Source organism: Tachysurus vachellii, chromosome 7 (genome assembly GCF_030014155.1).
Source record: "Tachysurus vachellii isolate PV-2020 chromosome 7, HZAU_Pvac_v1, whole genome shotgun sequence".
In the NCBI taxonomy this organism is placed as follows: Eukaryota; Metazoa; Chordata; class Actinopteri; order Siluriformes; family Bagridae; genus Tachysurus; species Tachysurus vachellii.
Window position 1 is genome coordinate 13,246,884 of NC_083466.1, and position 24,175 is coordinate 13,271,058.

At 39.3% G+C, this 24,175-nt stretch overlaps 1 protein-coding gene across 1 annotated transcript in view; it reads left to right on the forward strand.

Annotated features, from left to right (window-relative positions):
* LOC132848574 (adhesion G protein-coupled receptor A3-like) overlaps positions 1-24,175 on the forward strand; it is a 35,352-nt gene that overhangs the window by 4,857 nt on the left and 6,320 nt on the right. Inside the window, exons 2-11 of the mRNA XM_060874411.1 lie at positions 4,931-5,002; positions 10,135-10,206; positions 16,462-16,533; positions 17,398-17,469; positions 18,552-18,712; positions 19,736-19,949; positions 21,901-22,065; positions 22,654-22,855; positions 23,109-23,258; positions 23,918-24,073. Of these exons, the coding sequence (XP_060730394.1) occupies positions 4,931-5,002; positions 10,135-10,206; positions 16,462-16,533; positions 17,398-17,469; positions 18,552-18,712; positions 19,736-19,949; positions 21,901-22,065; positions 22,654-22,855; positions 23,109-23,258; positions 23,918-24,073 (1,336 nt within the window). The remainder of the gene's footprint in view (positions 1-4,930; positions 5,003-10,134; positions 10,207-16,461; positions 16,534-17,397; positions 17,470-18,551; positions 18,713-19,735; positions 19,950-21,900; positions 22,066-22,653; positions 22,856-23,108; positions 23,259-23,917; positions 24,074-24,175) is intronic.

Sequence of the window (24,175 nt, forward strand, 5' to 3'; positions counted from 1 at the left end):
TTTTAGCAATTTTATCTTTGGTCAGGCAAAAATGGCAATATACCTGAGCCGAAAAAACAAAATTGCTCAAAATACAGACTGTGAGTCTAAAGTAATCTTCTCCAGACTTATTAAATCAAGAGTACTGATGGATTTAAATTTCTATAAAAGCATGAATAACTTGCACATGTTTCAGTCAGTGTGGTGTTGTAAGAATGTTCTATGCGCTGTCATTGAAGGAGAATTAAACTTTGCACCAGAGCTAAGCTAATGATGATGATGATTATTATCAGTTTACCTAATTTATTTGAGTTATTTTAATACTCTAATTTATTTATTTAGTTAGTTAGTTAGTTATTGAGTCACTCTGTTGTTTTTTACGTGACTTGTGCAAATAAAGGATGTAAAAAGTCCAAAAGTCTCTCTCTCTCTGACACACACCTGGCACCTGTAGCAATGCACTGTAGGACACAATAATTCCTCCCACTGCAGGAAGCTGAAAGTCCAGCCGAGTCTCAGTAAATATCGTGATTCACAGCGAGACCAGATCAGCATGGTTAATGGGACCACAAATCAAATCCCAAGTCGCATTTCTGTCCAACTACAACAGAAACTTTCCCTTTGTCTCTAATGTATTATAACACTTAATTAGATAGATATGCATTTTTTTAAATTAGGAAATGAATCTGTTTCTGAGGCTAAAAGCTCTTTCTTGTATATTTCTTCAGGTTGTAAAATCATTTCCTGGCTGTTTTGATTTGTCTAGCTGCTGTCTCCTAAAAAAGGTGAACTTAGGATCATCTCAAGTGTTTTTGTAAGCGGCGCCCAGAAAAACATGCACTGCTGCAGCTGCTTTTCTTTACTTCTTGCATACTGATGTGTTTGGTTTGGGGGCTTTTTTTGTGCTGTCCGATTCCTGGAGATTAAACTGTAGAGAAGTCTCTCTTATTTGAATAAGAGGATATGTTGACTTGTGAAATAAGCAGATATGGGTGTAATATATTTGGATAATGGAGTTTGTTGATTTCCTCTGTAGATGGGGGTCAAGGAGATGAGGAGGAAATGCTAACATTATCGTACTGTGTGCTGGATGTTACTTACACCTGGGTTTTAAAGTTAATCCCGTCGGCCATTTAGAGCAGAAAAGATTTAGAATGGATATCCGAGAGCTTCCTGTTAAAGAAGAGCCTCCTTGTTTAAGCATCCTTCATAACACCGTCTTATTCAGTTTAAACTTATTCAGTGTGGACAAAAGACGACTGTATGAGCTCCGCCGTGTCTGCATGTAAAAAGCCGAGCGCTAGTCAGTAAGCAGCATTTTTCTACTTCCTGACTTCACCATGTTGAGACATGATAATACTTACCAGCTTCCATAACATACTGTAGGGTGTGAATTTGATTCAATGTTTTTCCTCCCAATATCATCTGAACTTTTCTTAATGTTCTGAGACATTTTGCTGTGGTGTTTGTTAAGCCTGGACTGCACCTTGTGTTTCTCAGCCTGGTTTTTGTGACAAAATTCACACATAAAAAAAGATGAGGATTTTGGACGAGTTATATTGTATCGTCTGTTTTAGTATGCACAAAATTTTGGCTGTGGCAATATGGATTTAGAAATGTAAGCCGTTTAGTTGGATCACCTGCAGCAGGATGAGTAAGCATTTTTAGACCACTGTAATTGTTAGACCATAAACGGAGATGTCTTGATAACGTCTCCTGGACTAAAGTATTGTTGGAAGTAACATTACGCCTACTCTACGATACATGTATTTGCATCTACGATATACTATGAAATCCCCTGGGAGGTCATGCTTCTGGTTGCCATAGTGATAATAGCTATCAATGGGCGGAGCAACTGGCATTTTATTTGATTGACAACAAATTAGTTTTTTTGCTGCTCAAATGAAACATTCTGGAGGGAGATTCAGCAGTGAATTTTTGCATCGTATCATAGGAGATGAAGGAGAAGCAGTGTTTGTGCTCTGCCTCAGATAACGCACGCTCTACCGTCTTCACTCCCATTGGTAGTCGCTGCATCAATTTACTCCATTTTGTATGTAAAAATGTTCTTACCATTGTTGCATCACTGGGCACGCCCACATCTAGTCAGCAACAGTTGCTGTCATTATGTCCCTGGAACTCAGCAGCTGACATTGGAAATGCGCGGTCTCCGGTCACTTTGCTGCAAGTCGCGGCATGTGTGAATGTAGCATTTGTCCCGTCTCAGCTTTTTAAGAGAGGCGTCTGAACAAGTTTAATGAGTCTAAACAGAGACGTTTGAGCATCCGTCAAGTGTCATTAGGATGCAGTGTACATGCAAGTATCACAGTGTTATCACTCTGTCATCACTCCTCACGTGTATTTTAGCTGGACGTTTTTAGTAAAAGCTGGGACTCAATAAATGGGTTTGTTTTGTCTCTGACAGACTTCTGTAAAGTGAACTAATCTTGGCCGACTGTTTATTTTTTTATCCGGGCCTCCAAAAGCTTAAAGGAACATCTTTCTTAAGGTTTTTTCTATGCTTTTATCAGTTCCATGCTGTTAGTCTTGTAAATGATAAAGTCTGTTGTAAGTAATTATTAAATTTCATTTAAACAATTCTCCTGCCATGATTTGGAACATATGGAGCCTATTAGTTAGGCAGTTATTCATACAGTGCATTTCTTAGTATGTTTGCTTGTATGTCCTTGAAAAGCTTTGCTATATCTAGGCACCAAGTCTCTTTAAAATATCAAGATAAGGAAGATAAGAAGATTCCTGTCACCGGGACCATGAGGCCCTCAGGCACCAACGCAAATGATCGTACATTTACATGCTAATTGTCAAGACATCCCGAGAGAGGCCAGAAGCCAGATCTGCAGTCAGAATTGCCTTCCCCTCCACTTCATTATTCCTGCTGTCTCTCCGTTCTCTAGACATTTAAAGCAGCTTATTAGGGGTTATATGCTTGTCTTCTACTCATCCTTAAAGCAAGCCCATGGAGACTTAAGACGTCAGTGCTATAGTCCAGTTCTTGGGCTCCTCGTCCCTATTGTGTTTAGCTCAACCCATAACACCTTATCTGTGATAATCAGTGCTTTTAGGCAAACTGTTTTAGAGCCAGGGATGTTGGAATTAAACTCTCATGGGTGATGAATCAGCAGGATTAAATCACTCCTGACATAAGGAACGGATTGTGTAGCGTACTAGTAAAAGTTTAAGTAGTGATTTGAATCAGCTGAGCACTGCAGATTGGGTAATAGCTTGTACTCACGCTCTCTGCATTAGAACCTGGCCTAGGTCTCTGTAAACAGTGAAAGGAAACTTGTACACAAGTAGCAGCCTCATTTTTATCCGAAGCTGATTTCTAAGAGCCCATCATGGCAGGTCCTGACAACAGATCATGGAAAAACTAAAACAATTGCTGAAAGTATTTGCAGAGATAACAGCATGGTTTGGATTTCTTATTAAGATCAAAACTATTTATCTGTAGCGTAACCTTTTCATTTCCTTCTGTCTAAACCCTAAGCGTGAATTACCTGGTTTAGCTTTTTGATGACATAACTATTTACGACGATTGAAACTTGCATCCCCTCTTTACCAAACTTCAGCTCTTACTGTTAGGCTTTTAATTGTGAATATTTTTTGCAGTATTCAAATCAGTTATTGATCGCATGCAAGTTTAAATAACTATTTAAGGGTGTGTATTTGTGTGTGTGTGTGTGTGTGTGTGTACTGTACTGAACACTGTACCTTTCCCTTGTCTTGTGTATATCTGTATAAGGCCCTTCCACACCTGAATTATCACACTCATTTTAACAGTGTATTTTCACTGGGCTTTGTAGTGTTTATCCTAAAGCCTCATATTTTACATGCACTCAAGGTAGCTAGCTCTATTAATTACAGTTTGAATCCACAAAATGCATCATCTGAGGCTTGATAAATGTGCATACTCATTATTTTTTAAATTGATTCCCTCATTGAGGTTTAAATGAGGTTTAAATTTTATTAAACTTTAGATAGCAGTGTTTCAAATACACATTTAAACTGATCTTTAGTTTATTGCTAGTGATGTTTGTGTGTGTGTGTGTGTGTGTGTGTGTTTATATGACATGTATTTACCTCATTATCATACCATTTATATTTTAACCATTCTGCATGTGAAGCACAAACAATATGGAAAATATTTTCCAGCACAGACAGCAAGCAGTTTATGTTCTGAGTCGAGAAGTGTTTGTGTATTCTATATCTTGCAAAATTTGCAGATGGCATTTGAAATGCTAATATCTGCTATAGTGTGATGGCAAGCGCACAGGATCTCGCACGCAAACTCTTCTAAGTTCCTGGAATGGGGGGTGGGGGATTAAATCCCTGCACTAGCCTGTAATAAAACCAGCCCAAAGCACCTCGTAATAAAAGTATGTCTGTGTGAGTAAAGGGTGAGTGTTTGAGCCTCTACATCCTGTAACTCTGACTGGCAATGCTTTCCTTCGTGCAATGTTGTGTCCTTAATGTTGCTTTCTTATGATTTGCTGATCTAGTAACTATATTTGAACACTTTAGTATACAGCAGAGTTTTTCCCGTGTTTGAAGGTGATTGTGCTGCACGTTTCTCAAAAATTAAACGAACGCATTTCACCACATGATCGCTAAACGCTTAACACATGCACGTTCAGCACTAGTGGAAAATGACTGGTTTTGTATATGCTTGCTTACTCTGCTTAAGCACCATCTGTGTGGTATTTGTGGAAAATATCCAGCCTTTCAAGCGCATTGCTTGAAGTCTGATACTGTAAAAGTCTGTGGATTTTCTCTTCATGAAACAGGCTGAATGATGCTCTTGAAACTTTTAAAGATTGTTCACTTTCAGTACTTTTCTGCATATAAATGTAGGTCTGGACAGTGAAGCAAGCTGTTATTTACACATTGCTTTTATACATTTTATTAACGACGTGTTTGTTTTACTTCACAGGATCTTAAGCACCAATAAAATCCAGGAACTCCTAAACGGCTCCTTCCTCGGTCTGTCCATGCTCGAGAGACTGTAAGTTGACCTTAATTTCCTTTTCTCTGTTACTTATGAAGGCTGATAATTTTGCATGATATAATAGAATAAAATATCCTGAATACACATCTTGTGTGAAAGAAATGGCTGTAGGTTTGCACAAGCTTAGTGAGTATCACATACACAGAGCTTATCTTGCCTGTCAGCTGCCAGAGTAAGGTGGAGGCATCTTTAGGTGTCTGGCATGAGAGGGTGGTGGAAGGGACAGTTAATTTTAGACACTGCCCTTAGGGACCACTATTGTCTGACCTGCTTTATACTAAATATGCAGTAGTTAACTATAAGTTTACTGGAAAGGGAAAAAAGTCCTTCATATTTTTTTTTGTTTTTTTGGGGGGTCTTTGGCACTTTTGATTCTTTTATAAAGAGCTTTAAAGCACATATTTACCTATTATGGGCTTAAAATGTGTGTGAATTTTCTCCTAAAGCATAAGAGACCAGTGTGTATGAGGTGCTTTGAAGCTCTTGTGGTGATTTATTGCTTGAAAGTGGCTTTGTGCAGAAGGGAAAAAAAAAACCTAACCAGTCCATTAGCAGCCCTTGTGTTTCAGCAAGGGTTAAAATAACATGATGCAATCGGACTGGAATTCCAAGGGCATATTTACTGTGATTATAGGGGTCCTGGGTGTGAAGAGGAGAAAGACTCAGGGCTCGGGGCCTTTCTTGGGTATTTTTCTGACAGCACTGGCATGCCGAGCCCTTTCTCTTCTGCCTTTGACCCTTCTATGCCCTTAAATGCACCCTGAGGAATTTCACTATTATCAAAGGCATTTCTGCCCGATTTATTTTATTGACTGAAAATGAATTTAACATATTTGGATTTAAAAACATTTTGTTGTATGAGACTTATTCTGATGGCTGGTTGAGATCAGTTTGGTATTTACTGGTCCCCTGAATTCTGAACCGTTTCCTTTATAAACTCGGTGTGTTCCAAGTGCAAAGCTGCTTCTTGAAAACTCGCACTTCCACGAGTATTTCTGAAAAATGTACATTTATATGTTTGGGTTTTATATGTTTCAGGTTCTTTTTCCTGTTCTAAAGTAGACAAAAATGCACAGCTCACAAGCATAAGCTAAACAAATGTCTTTTAGAGCCCATTAAATGTATAAACACTTTCATCCTTTTGTACCCCAGAAGCCTGGGGAAATGAGCTGTGCTTCTCTTGTTAAGTCTGTTAGTCAGCCAGTCTGTGAAGCTCTTTTGCTCTTGCTGTTTTGCTCCTGCCTTTCATCCGTACATTCCTCCGAGGGCACATAAGTGTACGGGTAAAGATTTAGAGAAGGGGTTTATGGGTAGTTGCCAGGTGTATCTGTAATAGAGTCCATGCAGCATGGGGTTTGCTATTAACCCGAAACACAAGAATCAGAACTGAGGCGATTTTCTATTTTGAAGATTCTATCTGTTAATGCAATTTTGTTCAGTTCCATTTTATTTTTCACCAGCTTTACAGTTTTGTGTCAGCCTTGTGATCCAGGCACTGAAGGGAAACCCATACTTTTATTTTTGTTGATGCTGGAATGTGGGATCATAATCATGACTCTCAACTCTCAATCATGTCTCTGTGCAAGTTGATTGCTTTTCAGCATACTGTGAGTCCTGGGTTGAGAACAATGCTCTAGATCCTAAATACTAGTCTGCATTTGACTAAAGCTCAGAAATGTGAATTCCCAAACTTCAACTAAATCAAAACCAACGAACAAAAAAAAACCCTCAACTTTTTGTTTCCTTTTTTAGCATGAACGCACTTAGCTCTAAAATAACCTCTGAGTTAAGTCCACAGTAATGAGCTGAGATTATTCGCCTAAGCAAGGGTTGGTTTTGAGTATGAACTGTGTTCAGGAGGTGCAAATTTTAGCGGGTAAATGCAGGGAGCACAGATATGCCTGTGCATTATAGGTGATAGTATAGTATTTCCTGTGCATCCTGCTTTAGTAAATATTCCCAATTTAACAGTAGGTACATAGGCCAGCACATTTGTTGATTCTCACACTCAGAAATATAACTCAGGCCTCACTTTCACTTAACAGTGTGCGACACGCTGCCTTTCTCATGCTAATGCCGCTAGCAGGGGCCAGAGGTGTCACAGACTGATTCCCCTGGAACTCTGTGCCTCTAGCAGCTTTTGTGTGCTGGAAAGAAAGAGTGAGTGCTGAGTTACCGTCCCTTTTCATGGCAAATAAAGCCTCACTGCAGTCTCCAGCTCACGCCACAGCAAAGCTCATTGGCGTTGCAGCTGTTCTTTACTCTGAGTGTGACAGGCATGGGAGAATCAATAAAAGCCCACCTTTCACCTTAAACCCTCAGCCATGAAATTGTAGCTTGACTGTGGCCACCGTACTGTTTTTACTCAGAATCCAAAGACATTCCATATTGTCGCTGTCGTTGCTAAAACGGAGGAACAGCTTAAATATACTGCGTTGTAGTTGATTTCAATATAGTGAAGCTATTAATAAAAGTATTAATAAAAATTCCTATTTGATTGCAGTAGAAGCTTTCCAACATTGGATTTGTTTTTTGTGACAGATTGCAGAAATGTATTCCTGAGGTGCTTAGGCAAAGAACTTCTTTTTTTTGTCCATGGCTAAAGAAATTTGGCAAAGTAAAACCCTGGAATCTTTGTTTGTTTTTCTTCTCCAGAGAGAAGCTACACACAGTGTTGTTGAAGTTAAGGAACCTTTGCTGGTCTGTCAAATGAAAGAGCAAGACAAACTTTCCATATGTGAAATAAGGCCTCGATCCTCGTTTATTTGTTTTAACAGCCCTGATGGACAGGTTGCCAAGTAGTCCATGTGCTCAATGCATTAGTACAACAAAGGAAGGACCAATTTGTCTTTAACAACCCCAGTAATTTTTATTTACTGATGAGTACCACAGCAGAATGCTTTCTGGAACGCAGTTCTTCACTTTTGTCCCTGCCTTTTAATAAGCAATGAGTTTGAAATGCTATATCACAGAATCTCTGCATAATAGGATGAAACTAATGTCCATCCCAAGTTAATATTGGTTTTTTTTTTACACGTATAGTGAATTTAGTGAGAATCGGATTTGGGGAAAATTTTTCGGCCTAAAATTCGTTGACCCGCCGGGTTAGCATTTTGAGTATTTTTTTTTTGACCAAAAAATTTATGTTGGCTGATCTTTTTAAAATCTCACTATGTGAAAAGGGGGGTTAAAACTGTGTAAAGTGAAGCAGGCTTTCTCATCGTAGTTGTCGTCTGCTGGCCTGCATAATAGTGCACTACTGCAAGTTCATCATCACTGCCGGGTGAAGTAATTTCCTGCCAGTTATTTCAAACTGGCATTATCCTCACCGCCAGGTGGACATGGGGAGAGCATGCAAACGCAGCAAAGACATTAACCCATGCTTAGGATTTCATTGCTGTTGGATTACACTGTAGGATTACAATGCTGCTCTGATCAGAAATGTGCTACCAATGAAACTACTACTAATAGTACAATTACTACCAGCATTTGTGGTATAGAGGATGGAAAATGATTGCATTTCTACTTTGGTTGATTTTGGTAGTGTTATTTGTGCTGCTGTTTTATTTCTTTTCTTTTCTTTAGTGGTGAAGGATATTATGTAATATTGCCCTCTGTGATGTGGTGGGTTTAACCAATCGGTATCCAACTGCAGCTTTAGCTCCTGGTGGAAATCCTGAGCATGAACCAAACACTGGCACCAATCCAGTTTCTGATAAAGGTCTGAAAAGTGCAGTGAGATCAAACACCAAGACTTTTAGAATGGTTTTTTTTTTTTTTTGTAAATAAATAAATAAAAATTAACCCAACCATTAACAGAAGATAGATAGCTGATTGTTGCTTCTCTACATAATTTTGTTTTAAAATGTATTTATGTAATTGTTAACCTGTATGTATTTTTAATGTTTTGTATTTATTTTAGCCCTACTTCCCTTTCCCTAAGTGGTTATTCCACTTGTCAGGCCGCCATTGTAAATAAGAACCTGTTCTTAATGACTTGCCTGTAAAAATAAAGGTTAAACAAACAATTGTGGGGAAAAACAAAAATTCTAGCTAGTTCTGAAGGCCTAATTTTCTCAGATCACTGCATGCCCTGTTTGTTTGTCTAGTTGCAATTGTTTAAAAGTAGCATTCAAAAGGTGAACCACTCCATTCCACTCATCTTTCCACACCGCGCTCACCTCTGCCTTCATCATGTTTTAGCCAGAACATCAAAACCACCCAGCCTTCTGTCTGTCCTCTACTCTAACCACAGTGCAAGGACTTCAAAAGGCTTTGGGGCTTTGAGCCATTGAGACGGCGGTATGTGTGTATTGAAGCTTTTGAACAGGATTAGCTGTTGGCTGACTAGCGCAGGTGTGGTCTGTAAGCATCACATCACTGCCCTGTGAACACTGAGGACTGGAGTGTGTCATCACATACTGTGGTGGTGTTTAGCTGTAGGAGTGTCTCCAACACAACCAGGAAGACACAAGCTGGCCTTATAGTTGTCTTGTTCCAATGTTGCCTTACATTTTGCAAATGTCTAAACTTTAGACATTATGTAAAATCGGCGATATTTTTATTTATTTATTTATTTATTTATTAAGTAGTTATGTTGTTTTTTGGTTTGTTCATCCTTCCACCTGTTTGTCTGTCTAAAATTCTTATTGCTTTTGCACTATGGGAAGAAGGCAAGCCAGCAGAGATGCTGTGATAGACTGAGCAGTGTTCTGCTCGATAAGCTTTGCTCCTGGCATACATGTTAATGTTACTTTAACTTCTCTAGCACCTACCAAACACAGATAAAAACAGCAAACCAAATAATCTGCTTAGTTTCAGTGGTATTCCCTAATGATCGTAGCCTCTTTTAGCAGGTTTTGACACTGCAAAAATGATTCAGGAATACTTTGACCAACATGACAAAGAGTTCAAGGTGTTGACTTTGGCAAATATTTTCTTGTGTCTCGCATTGTGAAGGTGGTCATGTGAGTTCAGTCTTATTTTGTCAACATGCCAGGCTAAACGCTCTGTTACTAGCTTTTTCTAAACTGGTCTGTCATGCTAATGTACTCGTATTAAAGTCTAATTATTAATAAATGTTTATGAAGTTGACTGAATAGTGATATTTACCGTTTCTTCTTTTCCAGGGACATAAAGAATAATCTCATCACCCGCATCGAGCCAGGAGCCTTCCTTGGACTTACTGCTCTTAAAAGACTGTAAGTAAAGATTGTGTCATGTTTGATGTTGAGAACACCGTTAATTAGTGATTTGCTGTATGTTTATTGATTTGAGTGCTTGTCTGATGCTGTGGACATTGGTTGTTTGAGCCTGATATTAATATATCCGTACATAAAACCAGTATCCACTCTAATTAGAATATTTATTGGGGTTTTTTTCCCTCCATAACTGATCTTCTCTAGTGTGAGGTAACATTTCTGACTAGTGTTTGTATTGTTAATGTATTGCTTTAGAGTAAGGTATTGTGTGGTGTACTGCTCTCCACATGGTGTAAATTTGGGGATTTTGTAAAATTATATATCTCCTTGTTCTGAAATCTACAGGTTTCTCTTTTGCACTTGTCATAACCAGAAACACGTTTATAGCAAAGACAGACCGGCTGCATTTGATAAACCCATTTGTCTGTCTGTGTGTGTGCATATGAGTGTGTGTGTGTGTGTGTGTCGGGTTTTGTGGAAACAAGAAGGGTTTTGATCAGTTGGGATATATGTGTGGTGTGAATGTACACATACACACTTGTGCACATGAAGAAACTGCTAGCATGTCACATTTCCAGCCAAAATAAAGTACTTCTTGGCCGTGTAAATGGAGAACTATTCATCTGCTCCAAAAGAACATTCTTTCTTAACATAAGCCAGTTCCTTTTCAGCACGTTCTGATAATATTCATATTCAGAACTAGTGCACCAGTAAAATGGCTGCATTTACTGTTGATTAAATAACACATTAGTTTTTTTAATCGTAGAATAAAAATGTACTTAAATGGTCTGTTACTGAGAATGTGGCCATGACATACAGAGAGAAATTAATTATAATGAATATATTTGGTTAACAAAGTGCTTTCAAAGTGACCTCATCAGTAATATGTTCTATAATGTGAAGTATGGTTATAACTGCAGAAAATAAAGAGAAAAATGAATCAGTTAAGAGGAGCTAGTATTCATTTTATAATTTGTGTTGCACCAATGAGTGATGTGTTTATGGAAGATTTTAGATTTTCTTGTAGGTAAATGTGTTCAGATAACGGCACGGAAAGAACGAAAAACTAAAAAAATAGATTTAAAAAAGGTTATAAAAAATGGATACGTCTCTCTATGCCACGGCTCAGCTTCGATTCCTGGGCAGGGAACTAATCTAGCCACTGTGGGGTTAACCTTCCCAAGCCCGGATAAAATGGAGGGTTGCATGAGGAAGGGCATTCAGCGTAAAACCTGCGCCAAATCCAAATATGTGGATCGGATGATCCGCTGCGACGACCTCGAACAGGGAGCAGCCGAAGGACAACAATAATCTAAAAAATGTTATGAGGCTGTTGGAAGCTTGACCTATTAAAAGGATTTCAATATGATTTCTTTTAACCTATTTGTGCTGTAGTATTTTAACAATACTATTTCAAGGTAACTACAGGAATAGCAATTAGCCTAATCACAAAGAACAACATTTTAGAAAGAAGAAACCATTTTCATTTACAATTGAAGAACAACACACGAGCTGGTTAAATTCCTCCAAGAGTCCCTGTGTGTGAACACGCTCCACAGTCTAAACTTTAATTATTCACATCTGCATTTTATTCTTCTCATCTCAGAACAGCTAATTACATTTCCCCTGTTACATTTCGAGACATGTCACCAGCCTCGGGATAGAGGGACAGGCACAGCGTTTGGAGGAGTGTGTAGCAGAGAGATGGAAAGATTAAAGAGATAAAGGAAAGTTGAGTCAGGACTGGGGAAGGAAGATGAAACGATAATGAAAGGAATGAATCGGGAGAAAGAGGGTTTGAAAGACATGCAGGTGATGAGAGAGGCCAGTGAAGGTAGTATGTGTGGATTAAACAGCTGAAGAAGTTCAAGAGAAAAACAACGACTCATACTTTCTATAACAAAACCAATTTAGTCATATGGTTTGTACTGTTAGAATCGTATTGATATGCTTCTTATAAGCTCCTATCGTGTTGACCGTCACCCTGAAGCTAAAGCTGATGTCTTTCTTGAACTAATTAAACTGCATCTTGTTTTTAGTTCAGTAGCTCCTCTCACCACTGCTACACCACTTTATTTTGGGTCTAGTGTACTTGCTAGAACGCACCATTGGCTTCTTCTGAGAGTGGAATTTCCTAGACATAAATTCCCAGGCTCTTCCCTCCCAAAAAGCCACAATTGTAAAAGGCAGCTACTGTTCGCCAGTCAACAAGCAGACATCAGCTGAACAAGAAGCTAACATGTGATTCTGGCAGTTGCCTTTGAGTTGGAGTGGCTGTCTGCGGGGCGTATTAAATCCATTCTGACGCCAACATGTCATGTTCTTGAGAGGCGCGGAACACCAAGCCTTATCCTGTTTGGCATGTTGGAATCGTTACGGCTAGATGAAAGAGCGCTTTGACTTAAATATGTAACATGTTTCTGTCTACTTCCTACCCTTCGAGCTGGGATCAGGTTTCCCTCCCCACTTAAATAATTCAAAGAATTTTTCCCATACAACCCAAAATCAGCCTGAAATCGTTATTCAGCAGCACAGATCTGAAGTAACACTCATATCTTTTATTTTACAACTCCAACTTTCTCAGCAGAAGTAATAAATCACAAATCTCCAGCTTCCCGTGTGAAATGTTTGTGTGTGTGTGTGTGTGTGTGTGTAGCACATTTGTCATGGCAGACATGCATTACTACATTACATCAGACAGGGTTTTACAGATACAGCAAAAATCTACTGAGGAATATACACTGTACAGAAGAATTATACAAACATTCAGTACCTATGGCGATCATATCAAAAGCTTATGAAGTTATTATTTGAATAAACCACCCTGAAGTATTTCAACGTAAATTAATTAGAAGTTGAAGGAGGACACTTTTCTTCTCAATAGTCATTTTAGCAAATTGGTTCTAATTCACTTGTCATTGTGTTTGAGGAAATGACAAGAGTTGGGGTAGAGTTAGCATTCCTAACTATTACATGGCTTATGACAACATTCTCTCTCTCTCTCTCTCTCACTCTCTCTCTCACACACACACACACACACACACACACACACAGTCAATCTCTCTCTCACACACGCACTCATTCTCTTTTTCTTTCTCTCTCTCTCTCTCTCACACACACACACACATACACTCTCTCTCTCTCTCGGTGTAATAGACAGTTATAGTTGTGTGATTTATATATATTTACCGAATAAAGTTAAATGCACAAATTAGTAAATGGAAAAAAATCATGGCTGTGTAACAAATACATGTACATATTCAGTTAGACATTACAAGTAATTGTGTATGTGCTCATTTTTATACTTTGGTATAAAATCTGAAGTCCTGGTTCTAAAACATCACAAAGTCTGTGTACCACTGGATGCTAAAGGGCCTGAAATGCTGACAGTTATAATTACATTACCACACTCTCTCTTTTGATGTTAAGAAGCTGAAGGCAAAATTAGACAAGGTGTGCTAGCAGCTTTGCTTTCATCTGATTTACTTACTCCTCCTTTGAAATGATATGGGTTTTGATTTGGAAGTTATACAGGATCTGGTCATACTGCAATACTGTTCGCTGCAATGTCTAAAAAAAAAAATCAAGATTGGTGTGGAAGATGTGGTGTCCTGTACAGAGTCCTGATCTCAATGCCACAAAACACCTTTGAGATGAAGTGGAATGATAAATGCACCCAAATTCTCCTCGCCCAACATCAGCTCGCTCTCGTAGCTGAATGAACACAAATCCCCACATATGTACACACGTGGACAAAATTGTTGGTACCATTCGGTCAGTCAATGAAACTCACAATGGTCACAGAAAAAACTTTAATCTGACAAAAGTAATAATAAATAAAAATTCTATGAATGTTAACCAATGAAAGTTTGGTTAACATTCAGACATTTCAACCATGCTTCAACAGAATTATTTAATAAAATAAACTCATGGAACAGGCCTAGACAAAAATGATGGTACCCCTAACTTAATATTTTGTTGCACAACCTTTTGAGGCAATCACTGCAATATGACGATTCCTGTAACTGTCAGTGAGACTCCTGCACCTCTCAGCAGGTATTTTGGCCCACTCCTCATGAGCAAACTGCTCCAGTTGTTTCCGGTTTGAAGAGTGTCTTTTGCAGATGGCATGTTTCAGCTCCTTCCAAAGATGTTCAATAGGATTGAGGTCAGGGCTCATAGAAGACCACTTTAGAATAGTCCAATGTTTTCCTCTTAGCCATTCTTGGGTGTTTTTAGCTGTGTGTTTTGGGTCATTGTCCTGTTGCAAGACCCATGACCTGCGACTGAGACCAAGCTTTCTGACACTGGCCAGTACTAGAATCCCTTGATAGTCTTCAGATTTCATTGTACCCTGCACAGATTCAAGACACCCTGTGCCAGATGCAGCAAAGCAGCCCCAGAACATAACAGAGCCTCCTCCATGTTTCACAGTAGGGACAGTGTTCTTTTCTTGATATGCTTAATTCTTCCGTCTGTGAACATAGAGCTGATGTGCCTTGGCAAAAAGTTCCATTTTTGTCTCATCTGTCCATAGGACATTCTCCCAGAAGCTTTGTGGCTTGTCAACATGTAGTTTGGCATATTCCAGTCTTTATGATTTGTGTCCTCCTTGGTCGTCTCCCATGTAGTCCACTTTGGCTCAAACACCGACGGATGGTGCGATCTGACACTGATGTTCCTTGAGCAAGAAGTTCACCTCGGATCTCTTTAGAAGTCTTTCTGGGCTCTTTTGTTACCATTCGGATTATCCGTCTCTTTCTGTTTCATATATTTATTGGTTTGCACACACAAAAAAAAAAAAACGTGAAGACACGTGGATGGATTATCCGTCTCTTTGATTTGTCATCAATTTCTCCTGCGGCCACGTCCAGGGAGGTTGGCTACAGTCCCATGGATCTTAAATTTCTGAATAATATGTGCAACTGTAGTCACAGGAACATCTAGCTGCTTGGAGATGGTCTTATAGCCTTTACCATTATCATGCTTGTCTATAATTTTCTTTTTTAATCTCCTGAGACAACTTTTTCCTTCGCTTCCTCTGGTCCATGTTGAGTGTGGTACACACCATGTCACCAGACAACACAGTAACTACCTGGAGCCCAATATATAGGCCCACTGACTGATTACAAGATTGTAGACACCTGTGATGCTAATTAGTGGACACACCTTGAATGAACATGTCCCTTTGGTCACATTATTTTCAGTCTTTTCTAGGGGTACCATCATTTTTGTCTAGGCCTGTTCCATGAGTTTATTTTTTATTTATAATTCCGTTGAGGGGGGCACGGTGGTTTAGTGGTTAGCATGTTCGCCTCACACTTCCAGGGTCGGGGTTCTAACCCTCCGCCTTGTGTGTGTGGAGTTTGCATGTTCTCCCCGTGCCTCGGGGGTTTCCTCCGGGTACTCCGGTTTCCTCCCCCCGGTCCAAAGACATGCATGGTAGGTTGATTGGCATCTCTGGAAAATTGTCCGTAGTGTGTGAGTGAATGAGTGTGTGTGTGTGCCCTGCGATGGGTTGGCACTCCGTCCAGGGTGTATCCTGCCTTGATGCCCGATGACGCCGAGGTAGTTCGGATAAGCGGTAGAAAATGAATGAATGAATGAATTCCGTTGAAGCATGATTGAAAAGCAATGTCTGACTTTCATTGGTTAACATTTCATAGAATTTTTATTTATTATTACTTTTGTCAGATTAAAGTTTTTTCTGTGACCAATTTTGTCCACGTGTGTAATCTAGGAGAAAGACTTCCCAGAAGAGTGGTCGCTAATATAATAGCAAAAGGAGGATTAAATCTGGATGTGGTGTTTAACAAACACATGGGCGTGACGTTACAGTTTCCACATGCTTGGTCATATAGTGTATAACAATTTCTGAAAATGCCAGATATGTTTGATTTTCCGTTACTTGTCTACTACACACGTAATAGCGTTATGACTTTCCCATATCTCCTGATGTAACGAAGAGCGTCTGGTTATTATATAGCACACGGGATTAAATCTGCCATCTGATATTCAACACACACATCATGTACATCTCTAACTAGAACCTACTAGCCATTAGTGATTATTGCAGGCATCTTTGATGAGCTGAAGCCAAAGAAGGGTTTGGTGCTGAATGTTGCATGTATGTGTCGGTTTTCTACAGCGCCACTTTTCTGTTAAATTCTAGTGTCGGTAGATTTTTATAGATGCATCTGCCTAGTGCTGAGTGTGTTATCGATTTAACTTTTTTTATTGTTTCCATCTCTTTAGAGATTTGTCCAATAATCGTATTGGCTGCCTCAATGTGGATATATTCAAAGGCCTCACAAATCTGACTAAACTGTAAGTAAATCTCCTTGTTATCTATTACTCTGTCAGAATCAGGTTGGTGGCCACTGGGGCGTTTTTTTGTTGTTTGTTTTTGTTTTGTATTTTTGATAGCTTTTAATAGTTTTAAAAGCGGTGTTTAATGCTCCCTAATGAGGATATTCAAAGCATTTTAGGCATTTGGCTAGAAATTGAGAAGGTAATTGCCCTTCACTGGGTTCTAAATTGAGGAACAGATGTTGTAAGATTAGCACGTTAGTTTTCGCCTCCCTCGAGTAAAGCAACAGCAGTGCACACACCTGCGTGTCCTCTCCACCTCGTGAAGGTGATGCTAATGCTATCCATGTGAAAATAAAGCTGTCATTCTGATTAAAACTCTCATATGAGAATAGATTAAGCTGTTCTGTAAATGTCTGTCGGGCAGCACATATGAGGAAGCTGAACGAGTCAGGTGTAAACTTCTCTGAAGTACATATAGTGGTGAGCGATGGGGCAAAACAAAACATTAGCATTTCATTATAAAACTATGAAAAATGTGCCTACAATGTCTAAAAAAAAACACATAATTTTAAAATTAAATTAGTCAAAAATATATTTTAATAGTGAATGAATTTCACACTGTTTAAAAAATTAAAAAATATCTCAGAATTGTGCATTGTGTCCATGTATCTTTATATGAGTATTAAATCATCTCCGCTAGCTGCACTTTGAACTGTGTGTTATTGCTACTATAAAAGCTATAAAAGTGTTTTGTGGTAAATCCTTTGACTTTGGTTGAGTGGATAGCGGGTGGTTGACCCAGTGATGTCGCCGACAGTAAGTTTAGTTGATCCTGATACTCATATGCAATGTAGCAATTCACCTGTGGTGTCATTTCAGCAACCTTTCAGGGAACATGTTTTCATCTCTTTCTCAAGGGACATTCGACAGCCTCGTCTCTCTGAAAACACTGTGAGTAAACCCAATTTATATCCCTGCGTTTCAATATATGTTTCTATGCATTCCCTAGATGATTTTACCCCAGATGCTATGCAACACACACAAACCTTTTCTTTTTCCTGTTATGTCACTATGGATTGATAAAAGTCACTGAAATATCCAGTTAGCTTGCCTTCATCTGAACAACTTTTGAGGTGAAACCCTGTTCTATAAGGCGTTATAGGAAATATTATAGATGTGAAAAAGTGGGAATAATGGAAGCTAAAGTTTATCATTTTGCTCTGAAACACTCCAAACTGTTTTATTCCTCAGACGCCACATTGTCCGGTCATATTTTGTATTTAAATAAAAAACAACTCAACATACTTTATATCAGTTTGTATTTAGAGTTGATGTTATGGAATGTCCACAAAACGGGTTAGTGCTTGTTATCACGTTTTAAAAACATTCCAGGCTTTTTTTTTTTTTTGCTTTCTTGAACCCTACAGCATGTCATGTAACAGAGAAGCCAGAAAGAACCAGGTCCTCTATCCTGTATGTCATCTCTGTTCCCCATGGCCAAACAACTACTCTTACTGTTACGACGCACTGACACACCAGACTCCTCCTATAAATGTGGCTTACTAAAAAAAAAAAAAAAGCTTCACCATAACAAAAGTATGTGTATTTAATGACCTTTTTATTATCAAGTTTACATGAGGTGATGTGTCGGTCATACAGGTCACTGTGGATTAGTTCTATACAAACAATAGCATATTTATCCCAATGTGTAAGCGTTCACTGTGGTCAGTGCTGTTATAGGGGATGTGGTAGCTCAGTGGTTAAGTTGTTGGACTTCTGATCAGAAGCTTGTGAGTTCGAATCCCAGGGCCACCTAGCTGCCACTGCTGGGCCCCTTGAGCGAGGCCCTTGACCCTCAATTGTGCTGTATAAATAAGATAAATGCAAGTCGCTCTGGATAAGGGTGTCTGCCATATCCTGGAAATGTAAATGTTACAGAATATAAATCACTTCATGGTATGGAAAGCCATAGTTTTGCCTGTACTTTATTGATTTAAGTGTCTGTGTGTCTGTGCCTGTGTGCGTGTTTTTAGGGAGTTTCAGACCCCTTATCTCCTGTGTGACTGTAATCTGCAATGGCTGGTGCGCTGGATTAAAGAGAAGGGTATAGCAGTGAAGGACACACGGTGCTCCTACCCTCGCACTCTACAGGGCCAGCTCATAACCTCCCTCAGGCCTGAAATGCTCACCTGTGGTAAGAAAGCACACACACACACATACATACACACATAAACACATAAACACACACATACACACAGACATACATACATACACACAGACATACATACATACATACATACATACATACATACATACATACTTACACATACACACAGACATACATACACACACCTACATACACACACACACACTCATTCATTCATACATACACACAAACACATACATACATACACACACACACATACAAATACACACACACCCATACACTCATTCATATACACACACACAATCATACATACATACATACACACATACATACATACATACATACATACATGCATACATACACACACATACATGCACACACATACATATACATACATACATACATACATACATACATACATACCAAACAGCGTCAATTGTTGTCATTAAGAGACCTTCAATAAAGAAAAAATCCCTTTGGATTTAGAAAATAATGTAGCATTAGAAAGTGCCATAGGGTTTGAGGAGGTTCTGCTTTTTGCGTGTTGTTCCATGCACTGAATTTAACAAATAGTTCTTTATTACTTAATAAATAGAAATGTGTTATCTTGGATGTCTGAAGCAGTTTTTGCTGGAAGATGTCAAGACACACTGTAGTGTTTAACGGATATCTAGCACTTGGACCTTGCCATCACAATGCAGGCCACTTTGACAGATAAGATTAAAAACCCTGGTTTGGCACCAAATACTCATCTCAGCTCTCTTATTTTGTGGAGGAGGTGCAGTGGAAACAGTGATATAAATGAAGCTGAGTGATGACCTTTTTTGTCTGCTTTTTCAGACACATTAAACTCACTCTGCATGCTCAGGCTGGTTAATTTGGATCAGTCTGGAGAAAGTGTTCTGTGTTTTTTGAGAAGTATTCACGAAAATGAAGAAAATAAGGCAACTATTACAAAAGAGGAGAAACTAAGGTGCAGATTTAAAAACAGGTCAAATCTCTTGACTGCAAACACACCCAGTTTCTCACTCTTATCTGTTTTCTCTGTAGATGCACCTTTGGAGCTCCCCTCTTTCTACATGAGTCCTTCCCAGCATCAGATAGTTTTTCAGGGGGACAGCCTGCCTTTCCAGTGCATGGCCTCCTTCGTAGACGAGGAAATGCAGGTGCTCTGGTATCAGGATGGCAAGATGGTGGAGTCTGATGCCACGCAGGGAATCTTCATAGAAAAGAGCATGGTGCAGAACTGTTCCCTTATAGCCAGGTAATGCAGCATGAAGGAACTGAAGGATGGTTTTGGAATAAATATCACTTTTATTTTGTTGTTCATTCTAAAGTAATTAGTCACGGTTGGATTTGCAGCCAAATATTATATACAGGTTCATCTCAAAAAATTAGAATGTCATGATAGTTTATTTATTTCATTAATTTAACTCAAATAGTGAAACTCATGTATTATATAAATTCAGTACAGACAGACTGAAGTAGTTTAAGTCTTTGGTAGTTTTAATTGTGATCATTTTGGCTCACATTTAACAAAAACCCACCAATCTCAAAAATTTGAATATGGTGACTCAGCTAATCAACTCAAAACACCTGTGAAGGTTTCTTGAGCCATCAAAATGCTAAATACTAGGCTACAAAATCATGGGGAAGACTACTGATGATCTGACAGTTGTCCAGAAGACAATCATTGAGACACCCTTCAAAAGGAAGGTAAGACACAAACATTCATTGGCACAGAAGCTGGCTGTTTGGCTCTGTTGGCTCAGAGTGCTGTTTCCAAGCATGTTAACAGAAAATTGAGTGGAAGGAAAAAGTGTGGAAGAAAAAGATGCACAACCAATTGCAACCTTGAGAGGCTTGTCAAGCAAAATTGATTCAAGAATTTGGGTGAACTTCACAAGGAATTTACTGAGGCTGGGTTCAAGGCATTAAGAGCCACCACGCACAGACGTGTCAAGGAATTTGGCTACGGTTGTCATATTGCTCTTTTTAAGCCACTCCTGAACCACAGACAACGTCAGAGGTGTCTTAGCTGAGCTAAGGAGAAGATGAACTGAACTGTTGCCCAGTGGTCCAAAGTCCTCTTATCAGATGAGAGCAAGTTTTGTATTTCATTTGGAAACCGAGGTCCTAGAGTCTGGAGGAAGGGTAGAGAAGCTCATATCCCAAGTTGCTTGAAGTCCAGTGTAAAGTTTCCACATTCTGTGATTTGGGGTGCAATGTCATCTGCTGGTGTTGGTCCACTGTGTTTTTTAAAAACCAAAGTCACTGCACCCGTTTACCAAGAAATTTTAGAGCACTTCATGTTTCCTTCTGATGACCAGCTTTTAAAAGATGCTGATTTCATTTTCCAGCAGGATTTGGCACCTGCCCACACTGCCAAAAGCACCAAAAGATGGTTAAATGACCATGGTGTTGGTGCACGTGACTGGCCAGCAAACCCACCAGACCTGAACCCTATAGAGAATCTATACTGTATTGTCAAGAGGAAATTGAGAAACAAGAGACCAAAAAATGCAAATGAGCTGAAGGCCACTGTCAAAGAAACCTGGGCTTCCACACCACCTCAGCAGTGCCACAGACTGATCAAATCCATGCCACGCCGAATTGAGGCAGTAATTAAAGCAAAAAGAGCCCCTACCAAGTAATGAGTACATATACAGTAAATGAACATACTTTCCAGAAGGCCAACAATTCACTTAAAATGTTTTTTTATTGGTCTTATGAAGTATTTTTTTGAGATTGGTGGGTCTCTGTTGGGGTTTTGTTATGTTTTTGTTAATTGGTGGGCTTTTGTTAAATGTGAGCTAAAATCATCACAGTTAAAAGAACCAAAAACCTAAACTACTTCAGTCTGTGTGTACTGAATTTATATAATACAAGGGTTTTACTATTTAAATTCATTCATCTTCTACCTCTTATCCGAACTACCTCGGGTCACGGGGAGCCTGTGCCTGTCTCAGGTGTCATCGGGCATCAAGGCAGGATACACCCTGTACGGAGTTACTATTTAAATTGAATTACTAAAATAAATGAACTTTTCCACGACATTCTACTTCATTGAGATGCAGCTGTACCTAATCATAAAAGTATATCCCTTCAAGGTGTGTGTCCACTTGTGTAATGTGATTTGTAGTTTAGTCTAAACATTCATCTTCTACAGTGTCTTTTGTGCAATCCTTTGTTTTGTCTCTCTGGTCCTTTCACAGTGCTCTGACCATCTCTAACATCCAGCCAGGCTTCACAGGAGATTGGGAATGTCGGGTGCGCACCAGCAGAGGCAACAACACTCGCACAGTGCACATTGTAGTTTTAGAGAGCTCTGCCAAATACTGCGCTCCTGAAAGGGTCTCCAACAATAAAGGAGATTACAGGTGAGTTTAGCACAATTTATCCTCAGAAGCACTGCTTCAAACATATCAAAACATGCACTGGACCTGCTTAACGATTTTAGCTCATTGTTGCCATCTAGTGGTCTTGTATAGAGTGCAGGAGTTTAATGGAATAAATCTGTACGCTGACTGACTGACGCTGTACGCTGACTGCTCCAAATATCTGTATTTGAGTTTAAACCTAAAGAGAGCGTGGCCTGAAATAAGTTATGACTATGCCTCCAGAAACACTGAGGGGAAAAAAAAATAAACAGAGATAGGAATGTCAGCACGGTTTATGATTTCTTTCTCAGACGGTTCCTAAAATCAGCAACATCACTGAAGTTCATAATGTCCTGTGAATCTGTCTGGCAAGCTTTTACAAAAGAAATAAAAAATAGTGCTCATCCCAGTCATATCTGCATTTGAATCCATTTAGAACACATGATCTATCTGATTATATCTCTAAAACAAGGACACTGTATTATCTGGGATCTAACTTGCAGTAATTAACCAAGGGGGATTTAGGGAACAGATTTTATGTTAATCACTTTTAATGCATAAGCTCCATCATGACTGATGTCTCTGCAGATGGCCTCGTACACTTGCGGGCATCATGGCGCACCTTCCCTGTGCACGTCAAGTAACAGGCACAGGCATCTACTCAGGCAGCTCAGCTGAAGCCCGGCGTGCCAGGAGGCGGTGTGACCGCAGTGGGCACTGGGCTGAGGAGGATTACTCTCGCTGCGAGTTCATGAAGGACACCACCCGCGTGCTTCACATCATCAACCAGGTGCACATCTGTTTCCAAATTCCCAGATTAATACTCACACTTCTCTTAGCAAACATACTGATCCTGATTCTGATCGTGAACAGAACTGCCCAAAACAATAGACTTGTCATTGTAATCTACTAATGAAACTTCTTGTGCCTCATCTCTCCTTATTCTTGATAACTAGTTTGATATTTGGATTCATTCCTCTTTCAGTTTGCTGAACTATACACATTCCTCATTTTCATAGATTTTTCACTTGTCTGTCTAATAGATGGCCCTGAACCTGACAAATGCAGTGCATACAGCACAGCAGCTTCTGGCTTACACAGTAGAAGCTCCTAACTTCTCAGACAAGGTGGACGTGATCTTCGTGGCTGAGATGATTGAGAAGATTGGGTTGTTTGCTGAGAAATACAAAGAGGTGAAACTTCCAACAGCAAATATAGCCACATGCAAACAAGAAAGAACGAAAACACACACACACACACGTGCAAAATATTTATATTTTTAATCTGTAAATTAGTTTTAATAATTACTTGACTAAATTTGAGAAATTTGTGCTTTCACAGAAGGATTGAACCTTAAATTAATCCTAAACCCTAAAAAATTATTTAATCAATTTCAGCTTAAAACAAGCAATTGGCAAGGCCACTGTTTCCTCTAGTGCATTCTTCCTTACTGTAGACAAAGCTCGCATTCTGTGGATCAGTTTGTGGAGAAAATGGCATGACGGGAGGAGATAAAATCAGAGCAGAGGGATTTAGCCAAAAAGTCACTTTTCGGGTCTACTTTCCTGGGTTTGAATTTCACTGTGCTGAAGGGAAACATCACCATGTAACACCTGCGTGCAGTTCCACTTGATAGGTTTTTCAACTCAAAGTGGTTCTCTGAAATTATTAAAGAGAGCAAAAAAAAAGCCTACAATGCAGAATAGTATTACAATGTTTTCCATCGGGATTCTGGACTAATAAATAAATGTCTCAGTGTCTTTCACTATAACTGCTGGTTAAATGTGTGTATATGGGAAATACTCCTGGAGTATTAACAGAGCATTGTTCTTGTGTGCATGTCTGTTGTCAGTTAGGGGATGTGATGGTGGATATCTCTAGTAATCTGATGCTGACTGATGAGCGGGTGTTATGGATGGCACAGAAGGAGGCACGAGCTTGCTCACGCATCGTCGAGAGTCTACAAAGGATCGCCGTTCTCCGGCTAGCCAGCGGATCATACTACACTGTAAATATCATACAACACTTGCTTTTCAGTCTTACCTTGTATTTGCTGTTAAAGTCGGTTTAACTGCATTATCATGGACATAGCTGGTACATTCCAGTTTGT